Genomic DNA, 12,100 nt, shown 5'->3' with positions numbered 1-12,100 from the left:
AATATATATGTGTATATATAAAATATATATGTATATATAATATATATGTGTATATATAAAATATATATGTATATATAATATATATGTGTATATATAAAATATATATGTATATATATAATATATGTGTGTATATATAAAATATATATGTATATATTATATATGTGTATATATAAAATATATATTTTTATATAATATATGTGTGTATATATAAAATATATATGTATATATATAATATATGTGTGTGTATATGTATATACACATTTGTAATTTTGATAGATATTGCCACATTTGCCTCCAGAGAGGTTGTATCAATGCACATACCTGCCAGCAATAATTCCTCACAGCCTTACTAATGGCATGTGTCATCAAACTTTAGGAGTTTTCCATTCTGTTAGATAGTATAGCAGTACAGTTTTAATATGTATTTCTCTTATTTTGGGTGAGGTTAAGGGTCTTTTTATATATTTCACTGTCTGGTCATATTTTGTTTAGGGGTAAGTCTTAAAACGAGTATTTTTTTCATAAATAGAACTGCTAGTACAGTGCCATACTTAGAATTCAGTGAAAACTTGGTTGAACCAGATTTAGCAGTTCTTCACTTTCTGGCATAACAATATGTTCCAGGATCAACTTGTATCTACCTTGCCCCAGCTCTGGAATGAGCCATTTCTCTGAGGAGGACTGGTTTTTCTTAAGGGGCAAGTATATTTTAGATCAAGAGCTGGCACTAGGTATGCTCCTTGCTACTGGAGTGTATTTTCTGGGCACCTTAATTGCATGGAGCTAGGAAATATGCATGTCTATACACATAGACACATATATACACACATACATATTCATATACATGTGAAACGTGCATATACATGTTAAATGTACATATTTTAGAAATGCTGAGTTCACACAGATAGTGCTAATTCCCATTCATCTCTAGCAATTTCTTTCTTACCTTTCACCATTCCATATTTGTATATTCCTTCTTTCTAAGTGAGAGCTGATTTCCAACAACTTCAACAGTGTACCCATTTTGCTCAATTCTGTAAGGGCTCATATTTGGTTGTTTCTGGTGAGCTGTCTTGTATGTATATCCAACTGTGTATCCATTACATGTGTCCACTAGGTAATATAACTGAAACAATCCAGCATCACTTCACCCATTTCACTATAGTAAATTGTAACTTGTTTTTTAAAAGTTAAAAAAATTGATATTTCCTTAAAAATACATCATAATTAAAAGGAATTTACCTAAATTAGATTTTTATTGTTTCATAAGTGATCCATTGGAGAAATATACAAGGAATTCTTTCATGTAAGCTTTAGAGCAATTATTTTTAGAAATTCTACTTAAACCTTTGATAAGGATACTATATTAGAGTTTAATTAAAAGCAGGATATTTAATAGTTTTAAGATAATTAAAAAGGGTTTGTTATTGTGCTGATAGTCAACTAGTCATTTTAGATATAGCGTTAAAATATGCATAAGGCCAGGCATGGTGGCTCATGCCTGTAATCCCAGCACTTTGAGAGGCTGAGGTGGGAGGATCACTTGAGGCCAGAAATTCAAGACCAACCTGGGCAATATAGTGAGACCCTGTCTCTTCCAAAAATTAAAAAAAAAAAAGAAATTAGCCAGGCATAGTGGTGCACACCTGTTGTCCTAGCTACTTAGGAAGCTGAGGTGGGAGGATTGCTTGAGCCCAGGAGGTCAAGGATGCAGTGATCCATGATTGCACCACTGCTCTCCAGTTTGGGTGACAGAGCCAGACCATGTCTCAAAAAAAAATGAGAGAGAATTTTTAAAAATACACATGTTAAACTGCATTCCACTCTAGGTTCAAGGACACTACCTTTAACTAGAATAACATATGCAGTATTCATAAAGTAAATATAAGCCTTTATTCTAAAACTTTGGATTTCCTTATAAAATCCTATAGGAATAAATATGAAATCTTTTTCTTATGTATAATTATTATAATGTTTCTAGCTTCTAGAAATTGATCATTTACAGTTTTCTCATTTTCCTTCAGATATAGGCATGGACCACCAAGCTCTTCTAAAACAATTTGATCACCTAAATCACCTGAATCCTGACAAGTTTGAATCCACAGATTTAGATATGCTAATCAAAGCGGTGAGAATAATTCCAAAAAGTTTTGTCTTTATTGTGCCTTTGAGGTTTTGTAATTTGACAAGTAAACCCAATGAAATGGAAATATAACTTTTATATATTCTGTAGAAGATCTTTAAAGGAAGGTAGCTTAACCCTTATTAATACAGATATTAATATGTACATACAGGTCTAAAATCCCTTATCCACAATTCCTAAATCCAAAAGCTGTAAAAACTGAAACCTGGCCTGAATGAACCAATTATAGTAAAACAATTTACAGTTTTTATTTAACCTACTTAGTGTGAATATTTATAGATTTTGCTTAAGAAATACTAGTCTGTTTGATTACAGATGCTACAGGGATATTCCATAATATGGCATATGTACCATATTCCCTTTCTTTAAGGTAGAAAATTCTGAAGCACATCTGGCCTCAGGGATTTTAGATAAGAGTTTGTGGACCTCTCACATTATTTGTGAATGGAATTAGTTCTAGCCTGGCAGGTATTAGATTAGTTAAATGGTTAGAAGCCATTTTAGTTTTCTGTACTGTCTAGATTTGATATAGTTCCTTTCTTCTTTTTTTTTTTTTTGAAGTCAACTTATATATTGCTTGCTTATGAGGAGTTTCCTAAAGTTGGGGCTAGCTTTGAACTTTTAGTTTCTTTGAATACTCTCTAGTAATAATAATGACTAAAATTGCTGGGCATGGTGGCTCATGCCTGTAATCCCAGCACTTTGGGAGGCCGAGGTGGGTGGATCACCCAAGGTCAGCGGTTCAAGACCAGCCTGGCTAACATGGTGAAACCCTGTCTCTACTTAAAATACAAATATTAGCCAGCGGTGGTGGTGAGCGCCTGTAATCCCAGCTGCTCGAGAGGCCTCAGGAGGCTGAGGTGAGATAATCGCTTGAACCAAGAGGCGGAGGTGGCAGTGAGCCGAAATCGTGCCACTGCACTCCAGCCTGGGTGATGGGTGAAACTCCGTCTCAAAAAAAAAAAAAAAGAAAAAACTTGACTAAAATTAAATGGTAGAATTTAAAAAGAGGAGTCCAGTATGTTTTTGCCCTCCTGTACCACTTCTGTTCAAGAGTATGCTATATTCAAGAATGGCTTTATTTACATTTTTCAAATGAATGTTTTTATTTAACTTAAATGCATTATTGTATTTCAGGCAACAAGTGATCTGGAACACTATGACAAGACTCGACATGAAGAATTTAAAAAATATGAAATGATGAAGGAACATGAAAGGAGAGAATATTTAAAAACATTGAATGAAGAAAAGAGAAAAGAAGAAGAGTCTAAATTTGAAGAAATGAAGAAAAAGCATGAAAATCACCCTAAAGTTAATCACCCAGTAAGGACTGTGACTTTATGAAACCATTTTTAGATAAAGATACTTCTTTGTATCAGCAGATTTTTATTGTGTTATTAGTACTTAAATCTTGATTCTTCTGCCAAGTTCCTCAAATTTATGTTTTGAGTCTGTACAGATAGATTATATTTTGTTTTGAGCAATTTTTTTTAATTGGTTCACAGGGAAGCAAAGATCAACTAAAAGAGGTATGGGAAGAGACTGATGGATTGGATCCTAATGACTTTGACCCCAAGACATTTTTCAAATTACATGGTAACGATTTGATACAAATATTAATATTTATATCTGCTGTTTGAAAAAATATTTGCTTTCCTCCTAATTAATTTCTGCAAAGGTCTGCTATTGAGTTCTAGTGAGAGTAAATGGTTAGAGTTTTTCTAGGGTAATATGATAGTCTTTATTGCTCACCTGCAGTATAAAATGTTTTAGATCAGTAGCTCTGTCTTTATACTGGCTTTTACTGTTGAGTCATATGAATTACTGCAAAGTTCTCTGTTAAGTGAAAACTAAACTGTGACTAGCTAGGTTATGTCTAATAGGCTTTATGCTATAATATTACATTTTACTTCTACACTTATAGAATATTGCTTTACTTTATATTTTTGGAAAAAAATGGTCAAGATATGCTTTCCTCACAAATGATTACGAATTACAAATAAATATAGCATATTTATCAGTTCAGCTGATCTAAAGCTTCATGAAAAAGAATAAATGCTTTTCTGCAGTCTATTGATGCTTCACATCAGTACTACTTTTGTAAACCCTTTATAAATCATTGTATTTTAATTATTTTCTAAGGTATTAAAATCTATTTTTGCATTTGTAACTTTTAAACTTTAGATGTTAATAGTGATGGATTCCTGGATGAACAAGAATTAGAAGCCCTATTTACTAAAGAGGTAAAGGAGTTTATTAAGTATTCAATGTTCTTGTTCTCTCTTTTTTTCTTGTTACTTTCTTTCCTTTCATGTTCATTTAAAATTTTTCTTTTTAGTTGGAGAAAGTATATGACCCTAAAAATGAAGAGGATGATATGGTAGAAATGGAAGAAGAAAGGCTTAGAATGAGGGAACATGTAATGAATGAGGTATGTTTTAAAAGTTTAAGATAATACGTTATTTCTAAGTATTATTCTTGCAATATATCTTACTTTAAGATGGAAAATATACAGAATTTATATTTAAATGGAGTTTGCGTTTTTTTGTTGTTTTGTTTTTTTGAGACAGGGTCTTACTCTGTTGCCCAGGCTGGAGTGCAGTGGTGCAATCATAGCTCACTGCAGCCTCAACCTCCTGGGCTCAAGCAATCCTTCGGTCTCAGCCTCCTGAGACTGAGGAGGGACCGCAAGCTGGAGCCACCATGCCTAGCTAATGTTTTTTTTTTGAGGTGGAGTCTCACTCTGTCACCCACGTTGGAGTGCAGTGGCACAATCTCGGCTCACTGCAACCTCCGCCTCCCAGGTTCAAGTGATTCTCCTGCCTCAGCCTCCTGAGTGGCAGGGATTACAGGCACCCACCACCACACCTAGCTAATTTTTTATTTTTAGTAGAGACAGGGTTTCAGCATGTTGGCCAGGCTGGTCTTGAACTCCTGACCTCAGGTGATCCATCCGCCTTGGCCTCTCAAAGTGCTGGGATTATAGGTGGGATTACAGGCGTGAGCCACTGGCCTTTTCTGTTTGTTTTTGAGGCACAGTCTCACTCTGTCACCCAGACTGGAGTGCAGTGGTGCAATCTTGGCTCACTGCAACCTCCGCCTCCCGGGTTCAAATGATTATCTTGCCTCAGCCTCCTGAGTAGCTGGGATTACAGGCATGCACTACCATGCCTGGCTGATTTTTGTATTTTTAGTAGAGATGGGGTTTCACCATGTTTGTCAGGCTGGTCTTAAACTCCTGACCTCAAGTGATCCACCCACCTCGGCCTCCCAGAGTGCTGGCTGGGTTTACAGGCATGAGCCACCGCACCAGGCCAAATTTTTTTTTTTTTTTTTTTTAAGAGACAGCATGTCTTTGCCACGTTGCCCAGGCTGCCAGCTAACTTTTTAATTTTTGGAGACACAAGTTCTTGCTATGTTGTCCGGGCTGAAGTTTGCATTTTTGATCCAGATTATTATACTAGATGCCTTTAGTATGAATAAAATAATTTGTAACTACTTTAAAATATTCTAAAAGATAAAGATGCTACTGCATATCAGGTATAAAACATTTTTTGGGGGGCTGGGCACAATAGCTCATGCCTATAATCCCAGCACTTTGGGAGGCCGTGGCAGGTGGATCACTTGAGGTCAGAAGTTCGAGACCAGCCTGGCAAACATGGTGAAACCCCGTGTCTACTAAATATACAAAGATTAGTTGGGTGTGGTAGCGCATACCTACAATCCCAGCTGCTCAGGAGGCTGAGGCATGAGAATCGCTTGAACCCGTGAGGCAGAGTTTGCGGTGAGCCAAGATTACATCACTGTACTCCAGCCTGGGTGACACAGCAAGACTCCATCTCAAAACCAAACCAAAGCAAACCCTTTTTTCAGTACTGAAAAACAAAAACAAAAAACCACCTCTGGTTACTGCCTCATTTCTCTGTTTCTCTTCAAAGAGTTGTCTATTCTTCCTCTTCCTGTTAATTCTTCACCTTTCCTTTTCACGTTAATCTGTGCTAATACAGTTGATGCCTCCCTCTTTCTTGAAATGCTTTCTTCACTTGGCTTTTAGGAAACCACCCCTCCTCAGTTTCCTCATACCTCACTCTCTCTTCTTTACTGGCTCTTCCTCCTCTTTCCAAGTTCTACATATTGCATTGCCCTGGGCCCATCCCTTGGCCGTGTTCTCCTTTCTAGCTTCGTTCTCTCCTTAAGTGATAGTGTGGAGCCCCATGTCTCTATATATGTTCTATATCTGCATGTATGCTGGTGAGTTCAGCATTTTTATCTTCAGCTGTCTCCTTTCTCTGAGTTCTAGGGTTGTATCTACTTGACAGTTTTCCTTGTGTTTAACTCACATCTTCTTCAAACCCAGATCTATTCCTTCCTCAGCCTTTTTCATTTCAACAAATGAATCATAATTCATCTAGTTGCTCAGGCTGTCATCCTTAACATCTTTCCTCACATCCTGCATTTCCTCTATAAGTTCTATTTGATCTATCTTTTAAACAGATCCAGAATTTGACCACTTCCCCCCACTTCCACTACTATTTAATGCCAATCAAGTCCAAGCAAGTCTCCTAACTGGCATCTCTGCTTCTATTCCTTACCCCACTGCAGACACTTCTTCATAAGTAGGCAGAGTAAACTCTTAAAAGCATAAATCAGGTCATCTGCTCTCTTGCACAGAAATACTTCAGTGGCTTGCAATTTCCCTTGTAATATGACCCCAAATCCCTCCTATTTCCAAAAGATTCGTGACTTCATCCTTGCCTTGCTCTCTGTGACTCTCCTCTGGCCTTCTGATGTTTACCTCTCATCAAGCTTGTTCCCATTTTAGGGCATTTGGACTTATATTTCTTTTTTTCTGGAATACCCCTTTTCTAGATCATCACAAGGTTTTACTTCCACCGCGTCTGTGCTCAACTGTCCATGGTCCATTTAAATATTTGCCTTTCTCTGCAGTTCTTGCTCTGCCTCTCCTCCCTCTAAGCCAAAAACTCTGATATAGGCATCATATGCAGGGTAACTGAATCCCACTATTTTGCTTCAGTAACTTTCATCTGAATTTTTGAGCTGTAAATGCTAAATTGGGATCTCTGTTGACTGCTGACATCCTAACTATCAAGTGAATTTCTTTGACCATTATAGAGTACACCTTTGTAACGAAATTTGCCACAGGCTATAACAGCTATACAAGAGGGTTTGGAGAGTTTGTCAGCTTTAGTTTTGATTTTGGTAATTGTGTTTTTTTAAGAAAAAATGTTGAGAGCATTTTAATTTAACCTCCTTTACTCTTGGCCAAAACTGTCCTCTTTCTGGAATGGTTCTTTTTCTTACCCAAGAACTTGGCTTCAAGAGGGATTATACATATTATGGTAAAGGAGGAGGACAATACCAGTCACCTAACCACTCAGATCAGCTGACTGAAACTTAATGGTTTTGTGGGCATTAGGTATATAGATATCTCATATTTTCTAATTTGAATTATATAGAAGAGAAAGATATTTATTTTGTAATTCTAGTATAATGTTGAGTGCTCTGTTTTTTATTTTTTTCCTCCAGTTTCTGCGGAAGTTAGGTGAGTCCTAATTGCTGTATGTTTATGTAGTGGCATCTATTACAAGACAGTTGATAGTGTCTAAATAATATGAGAAAGATTTACTTTATATTATGTATACATTTTCTTTTAATCAGGTTGATACTAACAAAGACAGATTGGTGACTCTGGAGGAGTTTTTGAAAGCTACAGAAAAGAAAGAATTCTTGGAGCCAGATAGCTGGGAGGTAATAGAACCTACTCTAAATGAGATGTATGGTTCAACAAATTCTAAATCAGTCTATTCTACTTTTAACTTTTATTCCCCATTATGTTTGCATGTATAGTCTTACTATCTTGGGATTTTTATATAAATGTCACTATAAAATAATGAACTTGATTTCTTGGAAAGCTTGTAGCAATTTATTTCTTGTTTATAATCATACTGCATAAAATTAGAAGTCTTTTAAAAATTATACTTTTTTTCAAAGTATAAAATAGGATTTGCTATTGAAAATTAGAAATATAGATATATTGAAAGAATAAATTAGAATTCACCTATAATTTTGCTACTCAGAGGTAGATTGTTGAGTTATGCATCGTATTATGTTAATTTGGAATATATGCAGTTTGTATATATAGTATATGCACATATAGCATACAGTATGTAAACAATGTATTGTCTCATTTTAAATTCATACATATACATATATTCATATTTATGTGTTTTTTTGTTTTTTGTTTTTTGTTTTTTTGTTTTTTGAGACAGAGTCTTGCTCTGTTGCCCAGGCTGGAGTGCAGTGGCGTGACCTCGGCTCACTGCAACCTCCACCTCCCAGATTTAAGCAATTCTCTGCCTCAGCCTCCTGAGTAGCTGGGATTACAGGTGCCTGCCACCACGCCCGGCTAATTTTTGTATTTTTAGTAGAGATGGGGTTTCACCATCTTGGCCAGGCTGGTCTTGAACTCCTGATTTTGTGATTCACCCACCTCGGCCTCCCAAAGTGCTGGGATTACAGGCATGAGCCACCGTGCCAGGCCAGTCATATTTATGTATTTTTTAAAATGGCTTCATACTGTATAAATGACTTTGTATGTTGATGAAATACTTTTTAAAAATTTAACAATATTTCACAAACATCTTTTAATATCATTCTTCAAAAACATGATTTTTAAAATGACTACCTAACATGCAGTTATATGGCTGTAGCATAATTTATATATCCATTTCTCCAGATTTAGACATTTTGGGTAAATTCCAGTATTTTACTGTAATGACACTATGATGACTATCTGTTTCTTCACACATTTTTGGGCAATCTATAATGATTTCCCTGGGATTAACTCCCAGGAATAGAACTATTCTTAAGTTTTATGAACAATGTTTTAAATTTCTCAGTATATCTTGGCAAACTAATCCAGGAAAGTATATCAACTTGTAACACAGTCAACTGTGTATAAATGAATGCATAGACAACTTGAAAAGAATAGTTGAGAGGCACCAACCAAAATGGATGGAAGAAAGAACATAGTCTTTTTCTACATAAAAACTGAAAATATTACTATTTAAATTAAAATTTTAATTGTCCAGAAAATAGTTTGAGAAAGGGTGAACAGCTATTGTAGTTTACCCAAGACTAAGGAATTTCCAAGGATGTGGAACTTTTGATTGCTAAAGCCAGACATTTCTGGGCAAATTGGGACAGTTGGCCCCTTTAGTTTGACATCAGAAAAGTCAGCCTCTTTTTGTATTGGGTTTTTGTCTAACATTTGAAATGTTTCTTGACTTTGTTGAAGAAGGAGAATGCTAAGATTATTTGAATCTACATTCCCTTTAGTGCATCTGGTAGACTAGAAGATCAATAGATAATTATGTACTTTTAAAATTTTGACATAATTTCAGATTTACAAGAGTTGCAGGAATAGACAGGAAATCCCTGAATACATTTCAACCAGATTTAACTACATTTGCCTTTTCTTTCTCTCTTTTTCCCTCCTCTCTATTTTTAATCTCTATGTGTGTATGTATAACATATAATTATGTTGTAATGTATATACGTATGTATATGTATGTATATATATAAACATGTGTAGGTGTACATATATGTAAAGTTTTAAATTGCTTAAGAGTAAATTACACATCATACCACTTTAATCTAAAATACTTGAGTGTATATTTCTTGCAAACAAGGATTTACCTTATATAATCATAGTAAAATTATCAATACTACACACATGGTACTCTTCTCCAATCTCTAGACTTAGTGAGATTTTGTCAATTTTCCCAATAATATCCTTTATAACAAAAGAAAATCCAAGATGATACCTTGAATTCAGTTGTAATGTCTTTCTAGTCTCCTTCAATCTGAAACAATCAAGAGGACAGACTATTATGTTATACAATGTCCCTTGAATACCACAGAAGAGATGCTCAGTGTATCCTATTAGAAGGCATATGTTGACGATCCCCATAACTGGTAATGGTAGCTTTGATCATTTTGTTAAGGTGGTGTATACCAGATTTTTTGATGTAAAGTTATTATTTTACCTTTCGCATTTTTTTTTTTTTTTTTTTTTGAGACGGAGTCTTGCTCTGTCGCCCACGCTGGAGTGCAGTGGCGCAATCTCAGCTCACTGCAAGCTCCACCTCCCGGGTTCACGTCATTCTCCTGCCTCAGCCTCTCCGAGTAGCTGGGACTACAGGCACCCGCCACCACGCCCGGCTAATTTTTTGTATTTTTATTAGTAGAGACGGGGTTTCACCGTGGTCTCGATCTCCTGACCTCGTGATCTGCCCGCCTCGGCCTCCCAAAGGCCTCCCAAAGTGCTGGGATTACAAGCGTGAGCCACCGCGCCCGGCACCTTTCGCATTTTAAAAAGTATCTTGTGTAGCCCACCATAGTGAGAGAATCAGAAGTCAGTTTTTGTTTTTTTATTTTATAAATACAGACCGGGTCTTACTATATTGCCCAGGCTGGTCCCGAACTCCTGGGCTCAAGGAATCCTCCTGCCTCAGCCTCCCAAAATGTGTGAGCCACTGTGCCTGGAAAGAAGTCAGCTTTTTTTTTTTTTAATAATTTTAGGAAAAATAAAGACAGGGTCTCGCTCTGTTACCCAGGCTGGAGTACAGTGACGTGATCTCGGCTCACTGCAACCTCTGCCCCCATCCCCCTCAACCTGCCTGGGCTCAAGTGATCCTCCCACCTCAGCCTCCTGAGTAGCTGAGACCACAGGCATGCACCACCATGCCTGGATCTTTTTTTTGTATTTTTAGTAGAGGCAGGATCTCGTCATGTTGCCCAGACTGGTCTTGAACTCCTGAGCTCAAGCAATCTGCCTGCCTTGGCCTCCCAAAGTACTGGGATTATATATGTGAGTCACCGTGCCCAGACAGAAGTCAGCTTAAAAAAAAAAAATTCATTCAACATCATATCAGAAGTATTTTCACATAATATTTGTAAGCCTTATTTTAAAAGCTATGGAGGTATATAAACATTTTTTAAGGGTTTGACATTTAGATTATTTCATTTTTTACTGCTATTTTAAAAAGAAAATGCTGCTACAAATACATTTTTATATAAAGCTTTTTATGTGATTAGGGTTGTTTTATAGGGTAGATTCTCAATGTAGCATTACCAGGACCCAGGGAATATTTTTAAGGCTGTTTTTAAGGCTTGAACATCCTGATACACTGAAAGTAAGGAAGTCCCTAAAGAATGATACAGATATGTCACAAAGACACAAAAGCCAGTTTGAAGAAACTCTCACTGGCCAAATCTGGGACAATTTGAACGTGGAAATAATGATGATAAGGATTAGAGCTTATTGAATAAAACAGGAAGCCACGAGTCTACACTGAAATAAGTAGAGGGAGAGAGAAGGGCGAATTCTTTTGCAAAATTGCTTTTCAAAAGACTCACACCAATTTATATTTCCACCATTAAAAACGTGTGCACTCTTTAAACATATCAGAGCTGGGCATGGTGGTGCCCATCTGTAGGCCCAGCTACTTAGGAGGCAGGAGGACCACTTGAGCCCAGGAGTTTGAGACCAGTCTGGGCAATGTAACGAGACCCTGTCTCAAAATAAAAAAAAATTTTTTTTAAATACTTTGAGAATATGTGAATGTATTATTATTGATGTCCATTGATGATTCTAGCTAGAATTATTACTGTGATGGTTGACAAATGGAGATTTTCTAACCTGATCATCCCTTCTACATTTGTTAGTTGGCTTTCTACCGTAATGAAAAACTATTCCTTCCCCTCGACCTTCTACTTATATCAGTGTAGACTCGTGGCTTTTTTTATTCAATAAGCCCTAATCTTCACCATCATTATTTCCATACTCAAATTGTCCCAGACTTGGCCAGTGGGAGTTTCTTCAGACTGGCTTTTGTGCCCTTCTGACATGTCTGAATCATTCTTTGGGGACTT

At 36.4% G+C, this 12,100-nt stretch overlaps 1 protein-coding gene and 1 long non-coding RNA gene across 14 annotated transcripts in view; one reads left to right on the top strand and one right to left on the bottom strand.

Annotated features, from left to right (window-relative positions):
- NUCB2 (nucleobindin 2) overlaps positions 1-12,100 on the top strand; it is a 122,921-nt gene that overhangs the window by 97,153 nt on the left and 13,668 nt on the right. For 7 of the 13 annotated variants that reach the window (XM_058447013.1, XM_058447011.1, XM_032166512.2 and 4 more), the window contains 6 exons: positions 2,025-2,128; positions 3,281-3,466; positions 3,649-3,739; positions 4,328-4,386; positions 4,482-4,574; positions 7,823-7,912. In XM_058447013.1, the coding sequence (XP_058302996.1) occupies positions 2,025-2,128; positions 3,281-3,466; positions 3,649-3,739; positions 4,328-4,386; positions 4,482-4,574; positions 7,823-7,912 (623 nt within the window). The remainder of the gene's footprint in view (positions 1-2,024; positions 2,129-3,280; positions 3,467-3,648; positions 3,740-4,327; positions 4,387-4,481; positions 4,575-7,822; positions 7,913-12,100) is intronic. The other 6 variants (XM_032166524.2, XM_032166521.2, XM_032166522.2 and 3 more) reach the window with 1 other exon arrangement.
- The window catches only part of LOC131384665 (uncharacterized), a 35,420-nt gene that overhangs the window by 11,057 nt on the left and 12,263 nt on the right, over positions 1-12,100 (bottom strand). The window contains exon 2 of the long non-coding RNA XR_009215761.1: positions 9,991-10,029. This is a non-coding gene — a long non-coding RNA (uncharacterized LOC131384665). The remainder of the gene's footprint in view (positions 1-9,990; positions 10,030-12,100) is intronic.

Source organism: Hylobates moloch, unplaced genomic scaffold, assembly GCF_009828535.3.
Source record: "Hylobates moloch isolate HMO894 unplaced genomic scaffold, HMol_V3 SCAFFOLD_11, whole genome shotgun sequence".
Classification (NCBI taxonomy): Eukaryota; Metazoa; Chordata; class Mammalia; order Primates; family Hylobatidae; genus Hylobates; species Hylobates moloch.
This window is presented reverse-complemented; position numbering and strand designations above follow the sequence as displayed.